Source organism: Amblyomma mixtum, chromosome 5 (assembly GCF_055824585.1).
Source record: "Amblyomma mixtum isolate Tamu chromosome 5, ASM5582458v1, whole genome shotgun sequence".
Lineage (NCBI taxonomy): Eukaryota > Metazoa > Arthropoda > Arachnida > Ixodida > Ixodidae > Amblyomma > Amblyomma mixtum.
This window is the reverse complement of record NC_143016.1, coordinates 169,708,174-169,730,818: the sequence shown is the minus strand read 5'-3', so window position 1 is coordinate 169,730,818 and position 22,645 is coordinate 169,708,174. Positions and strand designations below refer to the sequence as shown.

General features: G+C 47.6%; 1 protein-coding gene across 1 annotated transcript in view; it reads left to right on the top strand.

Annotated features, from left to right (window-relative positions):
• Nucleotides 1–11,588: 11,588 nt before the first annotated feature.
• The window catches only part of LOC149344656 (uncharacterized), a 45,644-nt gene continuing 34,587 nt past the window's right edge, over nucleotides 11,589–22,645 (top strand). The window contains exons 1-2 of the mRNA XM_089542652.1: nucleotides 11,589–11,646; nucleotides 12,544–12,771. Of these exons, the coding sequence (XP_089398778.1) occupies nucleotides 11,589–11,646; nucleotides 12,544–12,771 (286 nt within the window). The remainder of the gene's footprint in view (nucleotides 11,647–12,543; nucleotides 12,772–22,645) is intronic.

Sequence of the window (22,645 nt, the reverse complement as noted above, 5' to 3'; positions counted from 1 at the left end):
TACCAAAATTGTAGCCGAGACTCGGATCCCGCGCACCGATCTCTCGTTTGGGCTCCAGGTCACCAAGGCGTCCACGGAAATGAGGCAGCCGACGCCGCCGCCCGCGCGCTCTCTCTCCGGGCATTTCCCACGGGACCCGACGCCGACCAGGACACTGATTTCAATCCGATTTATACTTTTAAAGAAATATGCGAGTATTACAAATCCACGCACCAAACTCTTCCTACCCCGTGCAAAGGGCTGGGGAAGGTCAACGAGCGGGTACTCCTGCGCCTGCTCACCAACACGATGTTGTGCCCGGCAACTCTGCAACATTTCGATCCTCAATTCGACGGGCGGTGCTCACACTGTGGGGAGGTGTCTGACACTTACCACATGGTGTGGGCCTGCCAGCAGAACCCATCCCTACCCCCTATCCCAAACCCCACCCGAGAGGACTGGGAGGCGACCCTGTCCGGTTGCTGCACCCTCGAGGCCCAAAGGGCCTTAACGCAGCGCGCCCGGGCTGCGGCAAACGCCAATGGGGTACCTGTCTAGGCATCCCACCTAGTGGTTGTAAGGGCGTGACCCTTCAGGTCACGACCCCCAACACCTCTCCCTATGATTTAATAAATGTTTTCACCACCACCACCACCTACCTTCATCGCGCCGAGGAAGCCCGAAGACTTGCGCGGCTTCGCATTCGAGACCAGCAGCACACCGACGCCCGGCGCTACAATCTGCGCCGACGAGACACGCATTACAAGCCAGGTGATCGTGTTTGGATATGGACGCCAGTTCGCCGCCGTGGATTGAGCGAAAAGTTGCTGCGACGCTACTTTGGCCCGTACAGGGTTCTCCGTCGCATCGGTGACCTCGACTATGAAGTCATCCCCGACGGCACGACAGCATCTCAGCGACGCCGCACACGCCGGAAGTCTGTCGTACGCCTGAAGCCATATTATGAACGCTAAAGGACTCAAAGTTTGCGTTATCCGTGTTTATTGTCATTTTAAAGCATCGCGACGATGCTTCTTTGGGAGGCGGGTAATGCCACGTGTCATTGTAGTGTCCGTTCGTTCGCGCAAGGCCGCAGGAAAAGGGTATTATCATTTGTGTTCGTGACGCGAGAAGCGTCCGGACTAATCTCGATTGATCACAGCCATGCCGAGCTGTATCTACGTGTTTCTAGATTGCTCTAGACGATCTCGACCTGTTATCTCGATGTTTCCTTGAGGCTTTAAATTGAACGATGCCGCGAGCAGCGGGTGTTCGTAGTTCGACGACCGACGAGCACGTTTGCTGCTTACGCCGCCGCCGAGTGATTCAGTTCTTTTTCGGGCGCAAGTCAGCCCAAATAAAGAGCTTCGTTTCCAAGTCTTGTTGGTGTCTTCGTGACCGCTGGACTGCCGTCACTACAACGTGACAGTATAAATACACATAAATAAGGGGAAGCAACTATAAATAAGGGGAAGCAACAACGTCAACTGGACTCGTCATCATGAATTAAGATATGTTATTTCGTGGCGAGGGAATATCATCGAAGGTTTCCCTGCACATGAATCCCCTTTTAGCCCAATGAAAAAGGCTTCATAGATTTCTTGAGGGAAATCTTTTCTGTGGACTCACAAATCTGAAAGCCCGTTCAGAGCCATTATCGCCGAAAGAGCTACTTGGCAAAGAGCTCTCGGCAGCCTCAGTCCTTTCGGCCCACACAGTACCCTTTCCTAGTAAGAAGCGCAGTGAAAGTGTCACAGTTCCTTGCATAGAACAGCATTACTGACACTGGCGTTGTGTCACTCGACGTCAGAGGTCTTTCTTTCTCCCTGCCCCAAGGAAAACTTTGGCAAGCCATCAGCGATTTCAATCGCTAAATTCGGAAACACGCGCTTGCAGAATCCGTCCGGCATTAGCACCATCAACTTTCTCGAAGCCCTGTTCTTTAAAAGGGATTCTGGTGTGGACTAGTTGGTTCATACTTTCTACGAAACAGATTAACACAGCGCTACGAAACGTGCACAAGATAGAAGAAACACGAAAAAAAGACACAGCACCGGCGCCCGTCCTGTGTTTCATGGTTCTGCTATCTTGTCCTCATTCCGTCACGCTATGTTTACCTATCCTTTTACCTACAGTCGATACTGGTCAAGTTCGAAAAGTCGTTCTATTTAAAAAAGGTATTTGCATTGGAGCCTGTCTTGGTCCCCTGTTCAGCGACATCCTGCTCGCTCACAATGACAGCCACCTGCAGGATGCGCTGACTGGCCTGGACTTCATAAAAGTTTGTCGTTACGTGGACGACTTCATAATTTTTAAGAGCCGCCAACTTAACGGGATCTCCCATGATTCACACTCTTTGAAACCGAAGTTTCAGGTTTTCGTCCGACCTAGGAACTACGAAGCGAAGGGATGGTACTATTCCTGGATTTTTCAATCAAGTGTAAGCTCTGAATGCGTATCAGGTGTAAGTTCAGGTACGCGTATCAAGTGTAAGAGTCAAGTTGTAAGTTCAGAATGCGCTCGTGGTTTTCGTGCTTGCACATGTACGCAGATCCGTACATGCGTAGCTAAGCCATCGGCTTTTCCTGAAAGAGATCTTAAAGGGCAGGTACTTTATTCCTTTCTCATGTGTTCCTTTTTATTGTCATCTTTCGTGCTCCAGGTTACTTTTCATGCCATTTTCCATATTTCCAAGTTTTACGCACTTGTTTTATGTCACTGCCATCTTTCATGCACCTTTGCATTTTCATATTATGCATTTTTGTCAGCCCACGTGAGTGCTCATTTTACCAAGTTTTTATGAAACCTCTGCAACCATGGTTACCTACCTTGATTTTCTGAGTGTCGCTTAGATATGCCCTTTTGTTCTTGTTGTTTGTTGGTTTGGTTCACGCTCTCAGGTAGCCCGTTTGTGGATGTCAGACGATATATAAACGTGCCTGCCTTCATTTGTCGGTTATTAAAGTTGAAAGTGGCGCTTGTGTCCTGTCGTCTCCATTTTTTTTTCTGGGAATATCTACATAGCGCGCAGGTTTTCGAAAAAGATCACTTACCAACTAGCCCGTCAGAATGTCTTACTTCAATTGTGGGAAGTTCACCTAATGTGCAGCTCCATCTGTGGGAAGGAAACTTTTGGATCGGCTACCGTGGTCTTGCACTGCGCAAAGAAGTGCGGGCTGAAATGCCAGAGCTGCTGAGAGCTAACATCCCGTGTATGTTTCCTCAGGGCATTGGCACATTACTCCCGCACGCGTCGTCCTCAGCACTATATGTGCCTTATCACACCAAGTAACGCAATGTCAAGAGCGTTTTTAAGTGGTCATAGACACTTGTGCATACTGGACTGGGAACCAACGCCAGGTTATAATATTCTAGTCGAAATCAATCAGAAAAAAAGTATGGGCAGGGCATATATGCGAAGACATGGTATCCGATGTTAATTAAGGGTAACAGAATGAATTCCAAGAGGAAGCAAGCGTAGCAAGGCAGCACAGCTGGCAGAGAAATCTGGCTGTTCTCGTGCTCCGTGTCAGCGCGCTGTTGTTCTCTAGTGTGGTTGCACGTTATCATGATCCGTCGTCTAGTGTAATAGTGCGCGACGATGATGCACAGAACGTTTTATTTGCAGAGTAAATCTTAACTGGATTCGTGATTTTCAGGAAGTCGGCTCCCATTACGACTTCGCTACTGCCTAGAATCAAGGATGAGCGCTCTAAACCATTTCATTTCCTTCGTTGCGCTACTGGTTCGTTACGTACAGATGTTTTTGGCACCAGTTTAGTGGAGAATATAAATAGTGTGACATGAACGTTTTCAATCTAAAAGCATAGAGCCGCAAAGTGCCACTGCATGAATTTTCTGGTCCTAGTCATTGTTGTTGTTGCCCCTCATAAAAATAGAGAGCGATACACAAAGTGCATGCGAACAGGCAAGTTCCACCTTGTACTTCAACGCTTGAAGGACCATAACAGCATGTTGTCAGAAACCGAGCCTCTATTTAAGAAATTTTTTTCGCCCAATACATGCCCTTTATTGCTCACACTTTAAAACTGGGAGCACAAAGCCTAGTTGCCCTATAAAGCCTGCCACCGAGCAAGGCAACCCCATTATTCGCCCTTTAAGCTTGTAAACCGGCGGATGTTTTGAGGAATGTATTGACAAGCACGGCATAGTTGCATTCCAAAATGAGGCAGGCATCTCCGTAGGAGGGTTTCTAGAGCTACTAAAACTGTATGTACAATCTACTTTCACCACCTGGAGTGACAAGATTTTCTCGCAAAGCCAAGGCGTTTTAATTAGCTCCTGTGTAGCGCCCGTGCTCAGTGGCCTACACATAGCAAAAAAGGACCGAGTGCTCAAAGAGGTTCCAATGTTCTGGAATGCTTCCGGTATGTTGACGATTTTCTTGTCATGTTAGACGCTGATGTCCGTGATTTCAATGCTATCTTGTCCTAAATCCAAGGTATTTTTGTTCAGAGCTGCTTTCCCCTTAAATTGCCAAGTGAATTGCATAAAAATCAGGCCATCAGATTTCTGGACCTGAAACTCACTTTTAAAAAAAGCCATACTTGCACGTCGTAAAAACCGCGTCGAAACAAAGCATTGCTTCCTTTCTCTTCGTGTCATTCCAAACTCATAAAACGTTTCGCAGCTAAGCCGTTCTTCACCAATGCTCTAAGTAAGTATTGCATACACTCATTACAAGACAGTTTCAACCACCAAGCCCATCGTCTCTTGAGTGCTGGTTATCCCAAACATCTGCTTATATCTATATCAGAATCCAGTCTTCGAAGTTTGAATGAAAAAGAAAAGCCGGCTGATTCCGTTTACAAGAAAAAAGAAAAGGCCATCGTGGTCTCCTACATTCATCATTTCGCACACCAGCTAAAGAAAGATTGGTAAACGTGCAGAAGTTAGGGCGGCCTTCTCGGCTCCCGATAAGCTAGGTAACAATGTAAAAAAGTTAACTCGCAATACGTCGCACAAGAATGCACCGCTAATCACGAGAACCGATTTGTGGCTCGCCAAGAAGGTGTTGTCTATGTCATCCCGCTATCCGGCGGCAATCAATATGTTAGCCAGCCGGGCAGATGCCTAAACGAACGTCTCAAAGCACAACAACAACGTGCATAACATAGTGGACGGGCATCTGTGAGGACTGTGGGAGATTGCAGGTTGTATTTTACCCAAACACAAAAGTACAAACAATAAACGAGGCGGCTTTTATAGGAAAGGAAACCAATTTCAATATGGGCGTGAAAAAAGGAAAGGAACAAGAGAGCAACGCAACAACACACGGGAAAAACACACGGGGGAACAGAACAAAGTGCTTACGAAAAATACAGGAAAAAGAAAGTCAAAAAGGGAAAGTCACACTACTTGTCTCTCATTCGAGCAACGAGCGGGGAGGACTGGCTGGGTGTCGGGCAGTCAGGGAGTCTCTGGGCGTTCCAATGTCGATGCAACGCTACCGCAGCGTCAGCGTCTGTGGGCTCCCAGCACGGTTCCCAGGTCTGGTATCCCGGAAAGGTCACGTAGGCGCCAGAGGCGGCCTGTGTGGAGCAGCTGACGGGTGGTCGGAGAAGAGCGGCGCCTGGGCCTGGTGGTTGAGGCTCTCGACGATGGATGTCCAGGTTTGGTGGCCCGGACGTCTGCAGCTGAGGCCCAAGCCCGGAACTCGGGGAGCCAGCAGAACTCCTCCACGTCCGTCGTCCACCGCGCTCTTCTCTTCTCTGCCACGTAATCCTCTTCTACCTGTTCCGGCGTTCCCCTCCGCACGCGCTCCTCGTGCTTTTTCTTCTTCTCCTCACAAACGACGCTGGATTTCCTTACAGAAGGCCCCCTCTTCGGAAGTTTTTTCCAAGGGAAAGAACTCAACTTCAGGAGAGCGACCCCAGACGCGTTCGACGATCGCACCACAGAACACCGCACCACAGCGGGCACACTACACACCACACACAATACGACGGTCGTCAATGTTCGAAGCGCACACAGACATTCGCACACACAGCACACAGAGTATATGAAAAGTCAACGCAAAGCGTCCATAGAGGGCGAAGAAACACGGAAGGCATAAAAAGTAGATAGCCGACACTTAAAAACAAACATGAACAAACAAAAACAATTCCAACAAGAACAGGTGTGGGCTACATTCTTCCGTATTCCATTGTTCACATCAAACCACTTCACCGTCGCGAGAACTCTTTCAGCTAGTAATTCCGTTTTCTTTTGTGAAACCGTTTTCTCCAAACCGATCTCGGTCTCCACCATGATTTTACATGTTCCCGTCCTACGATGTTATTCACCCTGTTCTCCCTTGCCTTCGACACAGTCCGTTGACACATATCACACGATCTGACATAATTCTTAATGTCAGCCTGTACACAGGGCCAGTAAAACTTACTGAGCACCCTAGCTATTGTTTTCCGTATTCCTTGATGGCCGGATAATGCACTCTTATGCGCCAACTTAAGGACTTGCGTGCGTAAGCCCTTCGGTACTACCGCTTGCTCAACGACTCGGCCGGGACACACTTAGTATGTTCGGAAAAGAACACCGTCATCTGTATCAAAAGAGTGGGCGGTCTGTCCCTTGCCACGAAATATTTGCCCCAACTTCCTGCGACACACCTCTAAGGTCGGGTCTTCTTCCTGTTCGAGGCGAAGCTCCGGCCGTGACAAGTGGAGTGTGTTCAGAGTGGGGCTTTTACTACTCTCTGAAACCTTTGCTGTCACCGTAAGGGAAGGAACATCGACCGAACTCGTCATGGCAAGGGAAACTGCCTGATCAGTTAGAACTGGCGGGTCGACCGAGAATGGAGGTTTAGCGCCAGGGACATTGCCTATTATGATGTCGTACAGGGGTGTAGACAAGCACCGCGCGATGGCCTTACCCGAAAAGTATGGTGAAGAAATCACCACCTCCGCTTCCGGAACTTCTACACGGGTCCCATTGGCCAAGAATAATGTAGCCTGTTTCCCTGTAAGTGCCGCTGCCGGTACAAGGGACTCACGCACAACAATGCCGGTGCTGCCCGTATCCCGTAATACCGAACCAGGCTGGCCGAACACCTCACCGTGCCCCACGGACATAGCAGTTTCCACCAGGTTGGAAGGACAGACCATCTCCCCTAACTGGCCCTCTACGCGCGTTACCTCTGCAGGGTTATAGGGATGTGAATATCGAGGTGCCATGCAACAGGCGGACTCCTCACGGTCTCCTGGTCTCTTAGCTTTGCATGACTGGGCATCATGTCCTACCTCGCGGCACCAGGTGCAATACAATTGCTTCGGCCTCGCCCGACAATCCGACGCCTTGTGCCCAGTCTTCTCGCAAAGAAAACACCGAAGGCGGGATTGTGAACCCGAAACCTCGTCCTTGGCCTTATTTAACGTATGCTCCCCCTGCTCTTTAAAGAACAACAAGTTATTTTGCCGCTGTGCTTCGAGAAAATGATCAGCAGCGTCCGCCAGCTTGCAAACTGTCTTGCCCTCCCGCTCACGTAAGAAAAGGGCTAAACGGGAATGACAGTTGTTCAGGAATTGCTCGCTCACAACCATCTCGCGAACTACCTCAAAAGTGCGGCCTTCTCCCCGCATCTTTACCCAACGGTCAAAGAAACTAAACAACCTGGCAGCATATTGCGAGGCCGTTTCACCATCCTGGGGCTTGCTCTGGCGAAACTTCTCTCGGTACCCTTCCGCGGTGAACCTAAACCTCTCAAGCAAGGCAAGCTTCGCTTTGTAATAATCCACGGAATCCTCAGGCGAGAGCCGACCGAAGACCCTAAGTGCTTCGCCGCCAAGGCACAAGCTCAACGCCGTTGCCCACTTTTCTTTTGGGCAACCCTGCCCCGTGGCCACATGCTCAAACCTCTTTAAGTAGGCATCGAGGTCATCCCGCGCTTCATTATACTGTGGTATGAGTGCGTGCGGGTTAATGGAGCTGGCCGGTGCGACGCTACGCTCTCCACGGTCACTTGGAGGATTTCCGCCACCCTCCATGAGCGTTATTTTTAGCTGCAAGTTCCACGCCTCTAACTCCAATCTCTGCTTCTCCGTCTCTAAATTCCGTGCCTCTAACTCCAATTTCTGCTTCGCAGCTTCACGCTCAGCGGCTCTCTCTTTCCGTGCCTTACGAAGCTCGTCCTCCACCCACGCTCGTAACTCCGCGCTGCACAAGCCCATGCGCTCGCCTAAAGCAACCAAATCTGACGCGCTCATACTGTGCCTAAATTAACAAACCAGGCAAAGAAATAAAAACCGACCTCGTCCTGTCGTAGTGGACGCCAAATCTGTAAGGACTGTGGGAGATTGCAGGTTGTATTTTTCACAAACACAAAAGTACAAACAATAAACGAGGCGGCTTTTATAGGAAAGGAAACCAATTACAATATGGGCGTGAAAAAAGGAAAGGAACAAGAGATCAACACAACAACACACGGGAAAAACACACGGGGGAACAGAACAAAGTGCTTAAGAAAAATACAGGAAAAAGAAAGTCAAAAAGGGAAAGTCACACTAATTGTCTCTCATTCGAGCAACGAGCGGGGAGGACTGGCTGGCTGTCGGGCAGTCAGGGAGTCTCTGGACGTTCCAATGTCGATGCAACGCTACCGCAGCGTCAGCGTCTGTGGGCTCCCAGCACGGTTCCCAGGTCTGGTATCCCGGAAAGGTCACGTAGGCGCCAGAGGCGGCCTGTGTGGAGCAGCTGACGGGTGGTCGGAGAAGAGTGGCGCCTGGGCCTGGTGGTTGAGGCTCTCGACGATGGATGTCCAGGTCTGGTGGCCCTGACGTCTGCGGCTGAGGCCCAAGCCCGGAACTCGGGGAGCCAGCAGAACTCGTCCACGTCCGTCGTCCACCGCGCTCTTCTCTTCTCTGCCACGTAATCCTCTTCTACCTGTCCCGGCGTTCCCCTCCGCACGCGCTCCTTGTGCTTTTTCTTCTTCTCCTGACAAACGACGCTGGGTGGCGCTATCTCCTTACAGCATCTAAGCATTCATTGTAGGGATTGTGAGAGCGAAAATTGCCAGCCGGACTTCAAGATAATCAAGGTGATAAGTAAGCGCAAAAATCAGCTAACGTGAAATCATTGAAGCCGAACAAATTGCCCTGTCAGCAAAAACTTGTGTCAGCAGCCCCTCTCTGGCAATTTCATCAAAAGAATTGGCCTTTTTAATGAAATGCAAGTGACATAGCGATCGGCTCTTTTAGTATCATGATTTATTGTGTATGTTGTTTCTTTTGTTATTTGGTGGCCACCTATTTATTTTCAAGATCCAAGCTATAAAAAATTCAGTTGCAAGTCAGCGCCCGTCTATGTCTCCTGTTCTCGTCCTAGTCCGCGCTGTTATTCAGGAAAATATCATAGCAACTCCCCCAAGGATCTCCTTTAACCGTAAACAGAATTATTACCAAGTGGTCATAAAATGTTTCGGCAAGACAAAGTCAGCAAGCCGGGGCTTCATCAGTTAATCCTGAAGCGACAGCGTTGCATACTTATCTGGGTTGCTTTCTGCACAAGTTATGAATCACCGGGTCTTGTTTACGAGTATTGGTGAAGGCGAAACATTTGGTTTTTATTTAGGTAGTTTTCCTGTTGTAGACATGTTTTCATCGCCAACAGGATTAATTTCAGGTTTTTTTCGAAGCGCGCTTTCAACGGCTGGAACATCGCTTTTACGCCAACCGTTTTTAAACTGCAGAGAGCAAGTTGTTCCGTGCCTTGCGTTTATTTTTTTCCAGTCTGAATAAATGAGACTACTTGTCTCACATGGGGCTGCCGCCATTAACAAACAAGCGCGAATTCATTGAGAATTGTCAAGATGCGCGCGATTCTTAAAGACTCCATTCAGTAGTGCTTCGTGGCGCCTAAATAATGATTTGTTTGAGGCGCTCCCTCTAAGTTGTGAACATTGACCAATACACAGAGTCAAACACCGTCAAATTAAGTCATGCTTTACGGCAGCACACACACAAATGGTTGTAATGAACATTCGCTTCCTAATTTTCTTTTTCAACAGGAAATGAACAATGTAAAGTGATTTTTGCTATTGCACTTTGCATGCAACTTCACTGACACTTTCATTTACAGGTGCAAAACTTTTTCAGGGCTAGATGTTAAAGCCAAGATTTCCGGCCTTCGCATAGTAGTAGTAACGCGCGTGTCAACATCAGCACGCGGACACACCGTGCGCATAGCGAGTGCTCCGCGCCAAATTCGTTGTTATCAAGTAAGGCGCAGGGTTGCTACGAGACTGCACCAAACATCCTGAAAAGCCGTGCTCAAGATAACATCCTGAAAAAACTCAATGCACTGCATTCTTAGCGCCTGTTCAGTAGCAGCCGGGAGCGGTAAGTAGCACATGAGTGGCGTCGCGGAAGAACCATGGATGCAGTCGAGGTGGTGCACCGTGCACTGAACGCTGCACGTCTTCCAGAATGTCAGCGATCCAAATTTACTGCTGGTCGAACGGAGAACGAACGCTGGTGGAGTGCGGCCCGCAAAGCAAGGCACAAAGCAGAAACACAGCCATCACAGACTCAATAAATTTGGCACAATCCAAAGCAAATTCAACAGTTGCCAACGAATAATGAGAAAGATCTGGACCTGACCGTCCGTATTACCATGTATTGCCATTAAGTTTTGTCTTCAGTGCAGAATGGAAACTTGCTAGCTGTCGCCCTGTGTGTCGCCGCCACTGCTCAAATGGCTGGCCCTGCAACTCTATGAAACTTTGGATTTCTCGAACTGTGGCATCGTTGACAGCCCCGCCAGTTGGCGTAAAAATGTCATCGATCCAAAAGTAGTACTACCAAAGAACGCACCAGTGCTCATTTCGTAGCAACGAGTGTCAACCTACAAGCTTGGAGACTGAGGCCACACCTGAAATCAGACTAGGCTCGGAGTATGTACTCAGTAGGTAGCTAAGAGTTTCCCTCCCTTCCATGACAGTCTGTCAGTCATCGCCTATCATAGTTTTCATCAAGTGCTTATTTTCTTTATCAGAAGATAAGCCCCCAGGTTCACAAAGTGAGGTGTTGATCGTTTCGAAACTAAGACAGTGAGTAGGATTCCACGGCGACGACTTCGAAGTGAGATTCGCTGTTCGCGGATTCAACCTTTCAGTCCGCATCTAACATACGAAACGAGACCCTCGCCTCCGCTCCTACTTTCCTAGTTTCATGTCTTTAAGGGGGACACTACTCAAACACAGTGACGACCGCAACCCGATTTCTGATTTCGGGCAGCCGCTTGCGACCCTTCCCTACAAATGATTGTTTGGCCAAGCGTTTTATCCCCTTGGAGTAGATTTTGAAGAAATTACCTTAGCCTAAGTGTAGTGCCTTACTAATGCCCAGCTCTACTGAGCTTTTGAAGTCTTCAGGCTCATCGTGCACTTCTGCTCTGCTGTGCTTTGTTTAAAGCTGGCTCGTATCCCGCGTATTTACTGCGTTGCTGCGCAGCAGATACGACTTCCGTTGCCGCCACATGTTCAGTGGCATTTCCATTGCACAGCTGTTAGCGGCATCGCTCAAGCTAGAATCGCGACTAGACACAGTTTCTCTCGGCCCTATAGCTAAGGCGTTCACTCGGTAAGCCGCCCGAGGATGGAATCGCATGCATCGCTATCAACATCAGAGAGTTCAAGCGGCAGAACTACCACGGGTATGCGCTTCTAGATTTTTTTACGAAACTTGTAATACCTTTGAAAACGTCTCCGTTGCCGGCACAAATTAATGTAACACCCGTTGTGGCTGCATTCACTCGTGCAATGCAGGGCTTTAAATGTTCGTACGTCTAGAGTGATCTGGAGACAGTGATTCAACGTTCCCACAGCTGGGAAATCCATGCACTGAAGTGAGGGGGTGTGTTATGAATATTTCAGAAAAAGTCGTAAAACGACACAGAGACTTCTTGTTCATCTGCAGAATGGTTCAGTCCGGCTTTTGAGACAAAAAAAAATGCACCGAAGTCTAGTTTTTGTTTCTAAATCATCGACAATATAAGGGCAGAGGCCGCGTAATAATATTGCATTAAAATCAATGCTCGACGAACCTAGTAGCTTGTTGTCGCCGCTACACTGTGACGTCTCGAATAAACCGAGTGAAGTTTGTCCAGCTTTTTAATTTCATGCAGGTATAAGTCAATTTGCTCATGTTATGCTGAGAAGCCAATGCACTGTCCATCTGCCCCGGTACTTTTAGCAGTATACTCGCAAAGGTGGGGCTCTTTTCCCAAGAATGGAGTTCTTCGACTCATTTCACTTTAGTACACATCCAACTGCAGCAAAAAGCACTACCGGAATATCTAGGGCCTATATAGTGTTGACATATTTTGAGAACAATACGACAAACCGTGTGTGTCAATAAAATAGACTACTAACGTGCCAATTACGCTATCGGTGCGACAACAGGTGAATAGAAAGTTTACTTCGGGGATAACTGTCAATCAGCATGCGGTGAATAGCAACTTGAAGCGGCGACTATTGTAAGATGCGAATGTGAGACAAGCGTAGCACACGAATACAAAATGCAGAGTGTGCTTCGCCGCGTCCAACCGAAGCCGTTGCTCTTGACAAGGAGCTGGACCACAGCAAGCGGCACCATACTTCAGGCGAAGAGAACGCCCACTGGGATGTCGCCCTCATCGGCTGTACGGCGTTGCTCTTCAGCTCAGCTGTGTTCTGCACATCGGGCTTGTTCTACGTGTACTTCATGGAGGCGTTCGGTGTGAACCGGCAAGCCGTCTCCTGGCCATCCACCACCATGGGAGTGATAATGGCTTTCTCAGGTGCGAGCTTCAAGAAGTCTTTCTCGCGTTCCTATGATTTCTCACTTTAAATGCCAATGCTTAGTGTGCTGGGCTTCGAAACAACAACGTAAAACAAGCGATGTTAAAATGAGCCCATATTTTTATTTAGAGCAAGTAAAAACAGCCCAGGCGGTCAGTATAATCACTGTACTTCAGTATCTTCCTCTGGTCATTAACCTAATTCGGAAGCTTTTTACTAGGACAAAAGGGGCCGCTAGTGGCTCAGCTGCGAATGAAGGAACAACGGTGGCAGCACCGGCACAGACAGATTATGGTGCGCCTGCTTTTGAAAAATGGTTCTTTATGATTTAACACCGTCTAAAGGGCTTTTTAGAGGGGTCATGACACTGTTGTTCGTCGTACTGCAGTTTTTTACGTCAGTGAATAATGCAAGATCCTGTGGTTCTACGACAAAGTTTTCGTGTCCTGGACGCGCGTGATGTATTTAAAAACATGCGACCCAAATCGGGGTCAAGAAACTTCTGCCACCACCAGCGATCGCCTCATTCGAACGCTCGCGCGACTTTACTAGAGCATACACGTCGCAACATCGTCGGCAATGCGGGTTACGATGTCGCCAGGCCTGCCTTGCCCAGGCCAGAGCCCAAGAGAAAACTTGGCGCCTTTTGAGGGGACGGCCTGAATAAGTGCAGTTATCTCTACCTTATCCTTATTAGAATAAGAATAAGAATACATTTCTTCTGTACATAATTTAACACTCTCTAGCGATGAGCTTTGCCAGAAATTCCAGTCGAAGCGGGCCCGCCGAGCCCCTCTAGGATTAGTAGGACTAGCGAGTCCACAAGGTTCGCGTGTGCGATTTCGGCTTTTGCGGAGAGCGCTTTTATAAGTTTTCACGAATACAGATGACCATCACGTGTGGTTATGCCTACAGTTACCTCAGATGGACGAGTGCTTACATCGCAGAACGCGCATTACAATAAGTGGGTACTACCGGTGTGACCCGGTCTACCGATCAATATTCAAGGCAGTTAGCAGCAGTCGTTGGCGCCGATTTTGGACCATTAATATGGTAGGCTTACTGAATGCAAGCAATCGCCGAGCATGCTTCTGGATAAAGAGGTTTTAAATGAATACTTAGTCACATCGGAGAAAACAAAATACAATTAAGGGGGTGCGCTGGTCCTACGCGATCGTAAAACCCGGCAATCAAACATTTCTCAGGCAGGTGATATTCCATTGCTTCACGCAGCGTTATCATAATATATGTACAAACAAAACTGCAATTGGTGCGGAAAGGAAGCTAATATTTCTCACATTGAAGCCCAGATTTGTATTTATGCCATGAAAATGAGCACGCAGCTATGCGAACAACACTAGCGCTGGGGTGGAATCGCCGTGATGGGCGCATCCCCGGGAGAATTTCGCTTTCTCACAGCAGTTGCTAAGTGGGGTATTATATTCCTGAAACGCTCATTTATCGAATGTACAAACTCTCTGCGGGACAAACAGCAAAAAAATCGAGAAGCATATGGCCTCGGGGACCGGAAAAGTTGCGTGCGTAGCTACGACGAGCGCACGAAGAATAGGCACACAAGGACAGGATAGAGCGCAAACTTCTTTTATTTTTAAAGCAACCACTGCATTTGCGCCCAAGAAGAATCAGCCATTGATGGTATCCGGCATACATACATGTGCTCTCACTCAGCAAAACCGCCGCCTAGTAAGATATGACAACACCCCGTTGCAACGTATCTAAAAAGAGCAAACCAAAAGTTCCTTGCCGCACATAAAAGGTCCCAGATGAAGTTGGTTGAGTTATGGGTTTAACGTCCCAAAGCGACGCAGGCTATGGGGGACACCGTACTGAAGGGCTCCGATAATTCGACCACCTGTGGTTCTTTAACGTGCACTGAAATTGCAAACTACAGCGACCTCTAGCGTTTCGATTCCATTGAAATGCGAGCGCAGTGGCTGGGATAGAACCCACTTGTTTGGGGATAGCAGCCGAGCGGCATAACCACGGCGCTACTGTGACAAAAAGATGAAGCAAGAACTACTCACAAGCAAACACATGCACGACTGCGCGCGTTTAGACACCCAAACACACTTACACACACTCACATGCACACAGGAAGTAACAACGTGTCTTCACAGCGCGTATCATCAGTGTAACAGCAAGTCTGCTGCAAAAAGTAAAAAAAATGGCAGTAATAAAGCTTTGAGTGCGCCTTGACTAAGACAGCAGGTTCATGTCACTCTATATCTGCATAAACTTTCCCATAACATGCAGAAAACTGGTCGCCACCTATCTGTTTACTAGTGGTGCCCTCTGGGCTAAATATGAGAAGTGACTTGCAAATAAACGGACCTACAGTTTGTACCCGAGCGCTTGTGGTCGCTCAGTGCCTCTCGGTGGCATGACCGCTTACGAGCGCCCACGCCGAATGGTGTCAGAAGTGGTACCTACTTGAGAAACTGCAGTCTTTGACCATTTCAACAACCGTCGATGGCACGAAGCAATGACCCTCGAAGCGTTCGACTCCTCGAACCCCTCAAGGTAGGCCTCATGGAAGTCTCGCATCGAAGATTATGCCGCCTTCTCTGAACTACAAAAAGGTTCTCAAAACGTCTAAGTACGTTCGCTTCTGTACTGCATGGACCCGGACGCACACCTCCTCCTCGACACGTTTTCACTCGACGCAGCCTGGTTGACATCCTAAGAAGCAGTAGTCAAACGCTTCTCCGAGTACTTCGTGCATACTGCAAATGAACTCTACGAGTCATCCGGCTTTCACATGTGCGTCCAACAACATGGTGAGAGCGTCGGTACATTTTACACCAAACTTGGTCAAACGATGCAAATTCCTGCCCGAATGAACGCTTGGTTCGCGACAGGTTCGTCGTCGACCTGCGAGATGCGCATCTCTCGGAGCAGTTCTGCCCGCTTCCCGAAGACCGCTCTCAACGAGGCTTGTATGCAAGCTCGTCTGTGATTCGATCTTTAGATCGAAGGTTAGCGGGGTCTTTTATAGTTATTTCTTCGCAACTGCTTACAGACTTCGATAGTTTGGCGTAGCGGAGCGGTTGTGCTCTTGTGTGCATTTCCGCCAATAGTGTATAGCATATCAGCAGCCGTAGAAAACACGCTGGCGCCTTTCCGGTAAGTGCAAACCCATCCAGGCATTCCGCGCCGCCCTTAATTAAAGGCTTGAAAGCTAAACAATCATCCGGGCAGCGAGGCTGTCGTAAGCTCATTAACATTATCTCCGAGCCATCCTGAACGCTCATAAGTGCCCAGGGCTTAAACGTCTTTGCAACATCTGCAGTATAGTCCGAGCGAAACATTCCTAGAAGCGCGCCGGAAACTTCTGTTGTCGGAGTCCATGCGACGGTACTGTTGAAAGGTTCCATATCCCACGTTCTGACAAACATAAGCATAGGGAGAGCGCGACGCGGAGGAAATATCAACGCCCATCACCGCTTACTACCCTGCGTTGGCGACATTTACTTAAAACCACGCCTCAGAGGGAAAACGGGCTATCTGCTCCGCAGGCAGAGCGCGTCGAATGTTGCGGGGACCCTTGCCGGTCATAAAAACATAAAAACGATCGAGCGCAAGACAGCAAGACGAAACGTTCATTTTCGGCGTACTCTAGGGAAAACGAGCGAACGCTGTTGGTGATACACATAAGTGATGAGCAGCGCATAGATACAGGGCTGTCACGAGACGGCGCTCAAAGGGTGCTGACGAAAGCCTGGGCGCTTATTCCGCAAAGAGCGAAATGTAAGCAGGCAAGCTAGCGAAAATGGCAAACAAAAAAAGAGAGGAAAACAATGCAGCACGAAAAATGCTCGAAACGCGTCAACGAGGGGACACGGGGGTGAATGGCACAGGAAACCGGCGGATACAACACGCGTTAACTGCTGGTTGGTTATAAAGCAGCACTGATGGCGGCACGTAGACAAAGGATCTGTTCCTTCAACAGGGGCGATGCAGAGACAGAGCTTTGAAGAGGCTGCCAGGGACTTCCCAAACAAGAAAGATGTCGTTCAAAGCGCTTTCAGGCCAGCGGTTGCTTGAAAGCGCAGGAAAATATTTACAAGAGAGGTGGGGGCGTGAATAGGCGCCATGAAGCCTCTGGGAGGGCAAGAGGAGGGGGAGTTGCCGGGCGGAGCCGGGAAACATTTTCTGTTTCATTTTAAATTTTCTTTTATGCGGGCCCCGGCGGGCGGGCCGGGAGGGGTGATGGTAGATCCAAGCTCGCGCAAGAAGTCAAACTGGCCTCCGATGATTTCAGCGCGTCACAGAGGCTACTGCTAAAGATATGAAACCAAAAGCGTCTGTGCAGCACACTAATATCTGCGTTACATCGCATACATCGCAAGGGCACCGTCGCATTATGGTTACCACTGAGTAGGCCCCAGCTCACCAGTTACGGCCGCGTATGTAGGCGGCACTAGTAACCTCAATAGCCTTTACGGCACAAAAGTTAGCGCAAAAAACGAGACAATCACAAGAAAGGTGGACAAGACAACGCGCGTTGTCTTGTCTACCTTTCTTGTGATTGTCTCGTTTTTTGCGCTAACTTTTGTACCTAGAACTATGCACTGACTAGCCCATCAACAAGTGATGCTTAAATACCTTTACGGCCATTAGAGTAATGCCGATTTTGCCGTCTTCACTCAGTGCTCTCTTCAATCTTCCCCTTTCCGTCTCTCTGCGAGACAGAGTCGGTTGGCAAGATGGATGCCGCCCAGCTTCCCTTCTGACAACGGCAACCGGGCTGTTCAGCTCGCGGACCGTGGACTCTATTTTGCGTGCCGGTATAGTGATGTGTTAGTGGCTGCCGTGGATATGCTTCCGCTTGTTCAGTACGCAAGTGAGTGTAAGCGATATGTCGTGCACGAAGACGCAGTGCTGGACTTCTCCCCATCAGACGTCGAACACTTGGACAGAACGAAGAAATGTTCTGGGGCGGTGATAGCGTGTGCGACGGCTGCTATAATGCGCGGATCATCCATTTGAGCGGTAAGTTATCATTGCGGCTAAGCGCCTTCAAGTGAAATGCGAAGAAGGAGGTAATTCGTAACGCTTCGCATTTAACCGCAGCAAAAAAAAGAAGTGGCTATGTGGAGGAGGGAGCACAGGAGAGCGAGCAGCCAATGCAAAGACGAGCACAATGGACAGAAGAAGGCGCTTAAAAGGAGCGCGTGTCCCTGCTTTCTGGTTGCAGCAGCTATGGTGGCGTAAGTGTGTAGTTTCTACAAAGATAGTTTTAGCTGCTCGACATCCTTCAAATGTGCACTTTTCTCCCCAACCACTACAGGTGACACGGCGTTTGAGCAGCGCTGTCTGCAGCTAAATGAGCGGTGTTTTAAATTAGGTAGTGGTTTTAGTTGCAATGAATGGAATTTGCAATTTCCTTCCTCCTTTTTTTCTGCCTGACGGTTTTTTAGCCACCACTTTTTTCTGCTCTTGCCTTGTGCTGTGCCTCTTCCTTTTTACTTTCGTGATGTCTAGCCTATCTCTAATTGGTGTTATTTCCCTTTTTTGTGCGACAACGTTGTATAACTTTGTCAAGGGGCCATATGTTATTTCTCAGCCTTATTCAGTACTTTACTCCTTTACTATGCTCTTAAAAAATAAATACGCCCTTATTTCTCTTGTCCTTCTCAAGCCAACTTGTCGACACTTTATTGCTAGACCCTGTATCATTGCTTTTAAATTGTTTTTTCTTGTTTTTCTTCCATCCTTTATTTTTGTAGCATCCTGTCCTTTCGGTGTTCTTCTTTCATCCTTACCTTTCTTTGCATGATGATTTCTTGTATTGTCCCTCGCCTTTTCTATTTATCATTCTGCAAACATGTAAACATACGGTATATTTTTCCTGAACATTTTCTGTTCATTCTCGATATTTTCTTAATATTCATTGCTTTACAATCCTTCATGTCTCTTCTGCGTTTTGTTCCCGGCATCTCCTTTTATTTTTTGGGTTCTCACGTCAGCTCTCCTCCATCCTGCTATTCATTCTCTTTTCGCCTGAATTTTCGCGGCAATCTCCTCGCTTCCACTTCTTTCTGCTTCTTTTTTTCTGTTACAAGCTTGCTGTGCTTAGTTTTGCTCTGAACCTAAGACAGTTTATTTCGAAATCCCCTTCTTGTTAATTTCATTTTTCAGCCTTTGGCCTTTATTTGTAATCAACTTAAAGCATGGCATCCAAAATCCAGCCCACACTTTCTTTTTTATTTTTAACTGACGAGAGGGCTTTTACTAGAGCGCCGACCTATTGACACCATGGTCAACCACCTTTACCTGGTAGCATGCGAAATTAAACACTAACGACCCCGCTCTATTTCGGAATTTTTTGAAAGTGTTCACAGAAACACTCCATACTCGTGTACGGAGTGGAGTATTGTGATTGCATGGTCTGTAGCTTTTTCTTCAGTCAGTCTGCAGTTCCTGGAAAATATTCACCATGACACCATGCGGACTAGGCACATTGGCCCATACGGCATACTGCATGTGGAAGCTGGCATACTTTGAAGCACTAGAAGTTGGGGCCAATACATTAGTACTGTAGTACCCAGTGCCTGGATAGAAGGTTTTTGGGATAATGTCATAATCCCAATCATATATGAGCAGTGTGTGTGCAATTTACCCAATGGCAAATCTGAGTAGGTAAAATTGAGTTATATTGAATGGAAAATGACTTTGGTCGTAGGAGACTTCGTGAGACAGCTCTTGAAACAGGAGCAATAACATTGAAGTTGGGCTATCCACTGAGCTTACAAGAGTTTCTGTAATGAATGGCCAATCTGTGCTCTATAACAAGGTTGCAGTTCTTCGAAGCTAAATTAAGTGGGTTACTTAGCTCCTTAGGTTTGGAAAGCTGTGGAAGGATAGGGATAATTCCAGTCACTGTGCTATGCTTTGTATTCTACTCAGCTAATTGTCCTTCTTTGGTAATTGGTTGCACCTTTTATATTCATGCCTTTATAATCGCTGCTCTTTAGTAATAACATCGACCGGTGTTTCTGATATATTCAACCTCTAATACTTTGAGATACCGTTACTTTCTGGTCGAGATGTAAGAATGTCATTCATGCATGCTTTGGGAAACGTGTGAATGCGGTATTAATAAGTTATGTAGCATCAATACTGTTTATATGTTCTCATTTCACAATGTCGGGAGCCAGCTCTTTATTTGGGGAGATAGAGCATACTGTTCTCCAGCGTCCGTCAAAAAGAGTTGAAAACTTCTTTTTAACAGCATATAAAATATAGCCAGCCAATAACCTGGTTAGCTTAGCATGAAGGTGGGCGTAGAAAAGATTTTTGGTACACTTGGTCGAAATGCTGCACCACATTTCTTATCACTATGCCCTACAGTGCACTCAATCTTGCAATTTATAACTTGTGTAATTCAGGAAATTTAGTATGGGCTACGTAGAGAAGCGTAGCGCAAGAGCGGCGAGAGCGTACAGAACCACTCAGTCATCATCGGTGGCTGACTAGCTGGTTCGGCATGTCGGCTGGTGGTCAATAACAGTTTTAGTGTCTTTCTGTTATTCCTTCCGCATTAGAATAGGATTAGCATCATAGATAAGAAAGTTGTGTTAGTATTTTCATAGTCTCCTGCAAATATTCAACGACCAATCAGCCAAGAAACATGTGCCCTCTAGGTGTAAACAGATGTACATGGCAGATGGCTTGGTTTGGTTTGGTTTGGTATATTAAGGTTTAACTTCCCAAAGCGACTGAGGCTATGAGAGACGCCGAAGTGGAGGGCTCCTGAAATTTCGACCAGCTGGGGTTCTTTAACGAGCACTGACATCGCACAGTACACGGGCCTCTAGAATTTCGCCTCCAAAGAAATTCAGCCGCCGCGGCTGGGATCTTACCCGCGTCTTTCGGGCCAGCAGCCGAGCGCCGTAACCACTGAGCCACCGCGGAGGGGCTGCAGATGGCTCGTCGTGGTCAGCTCAGGAGTTGTATTTCAAGATTCCATCGCATGTAGTATTGTGGTCAGTGCTTACAGTGTCGCATTACTGCTTCAATGCTTCCTTCCTGATGATGGCTTTGTTGGGGAAAATCTTAAGGCTCTTACCATAAAAATCGTTTTCGCAGTTTTCAAATGAGGCATACAGCCTCGTATGAAGTACGTTGTAAAAAAAACTAATGATTTTATTTGTGTGTACTTTTTCTGGAATCTTCTACAGAAGTGAAGCGGCAGTGAAGCAGATATGTTAAAGCGTCACAAGCTGATGCTGAGGTACCCGACACAGGAGTGCTTGTGCCTTCACCGCCAAAGTAAGTTTTGCAGCAGCTTCCTTGTTGAATGCTCAGAATAACTGCATGTACCGGAGATTTTGGTCGTACAATTATGCTTGCCTTGTTTTTCATACATAACTACTCAGCATATGCTAGATGTATCTCGGCTGTCCGTGGAATAAGCTTATGTAGAAAAAATAAACTGCTGACGCAATTTTAGAAACCCTTTTCAGCAGAGGCACACACACGTGGGCCACTGCCCTTTCGCCTTTAGGTCGTCGGATGCATGGATGCATGAGTGGCGCGAAAAAAAAGAAAGCATCTGAGATTATGCTGCTAGATCACATACCTTTCAAATAGGTCGCTACCAAATGTCGTCGTGCCAGCTCGGCATGGCCATTAAGGTGGCAAAAAATTAGAGCTAAGGACACGCCAGGAGTGGCAGCAGCCAAAGCATAGATAATTTTTTAGGATTTTCCGAAATGCTAGTTCTACGCGACTCATACATTGCAATTCTGTGTACATGAACGGTAAGGCTCCCCAAGAGGCTAATTATCAGAATTTGTTACCGTTGCATTTGGTCATTCGGCAGTCGTGAAAACAGTTCATTTTAGTATCCGCAGTGTGGTTACGTTCTCCGGCATTTGGCTGCTAATGCAAAATTCGAGGACTCCATCCCCACTGTGGCGGCCCTAATTTCAATGAAGACTAAATTCACCGCGACCCTAGTATTGTGCGTTGCCAGCGCACATTACACACCATCAATCACATGGCTTAAATGGATCTGGAGCCCTCCACTTTTGCCAGCGTGTCGCATTGGGACCTTAAATCCTGCTATTATAATAAATTCTGTTTAGTGCATTTTTAAACTGTGCCTTTTTACGGATCTGATTTCAATTTTTGTTTATTTCGGAAGCGCTTTCCTTTCTGAACACACATTTGCTCATACGCAAACCTTTCGAGTCTTGTTTCATTCACATCTGCATTTTTTTTCTCCTTGCAGGCGTTCCTGCTCTAACACCTCCTCCCAGTGTTGAGGCTTGGACCTAAATAAATGGTAGCTTCCCAGACGTCTTCTTCTCCACGTGTTTTGCATGCTCACACAATTTCTGTTCTGAGCTACCAGCTTCGAATGCCTGCAAAGAACGGTAACTGTCAATCCACCATTAGAAATATTTTGTCGTAGTTTACTTTGGTAACATTCCACACGTGTCAATATTTTTACATTAGGAGAGAAAGGATCATGGAGAATGGAGCATGCGATCGGATCGTAGACCGTTCAACAACAGAATGTCACAGAACGAAGAGTCAGAGCGCAGAACATCACAACGCAGACCCCCAAAATACAGAACATCAAAATATAGAACGTCAAAATGCCGAACAGCAGGCAACAGAGCGATCGACTACACAACGACACACTGCACAAAGGCAGAATACGCAACGTCAGACTGCAGACCGTCGGACTAGAGGTCGAATTTACGATAACACAACAAAGCATAACAAATTTTTTGCTGTTTCTTTAGACTGGGAAGTGCCATTTATTGGACGTCATTGTCTCTGTACAAGGCATTAAGCCAGATCCAGGCAAGCTTGAAGCATTCCATACCATGGCACTTC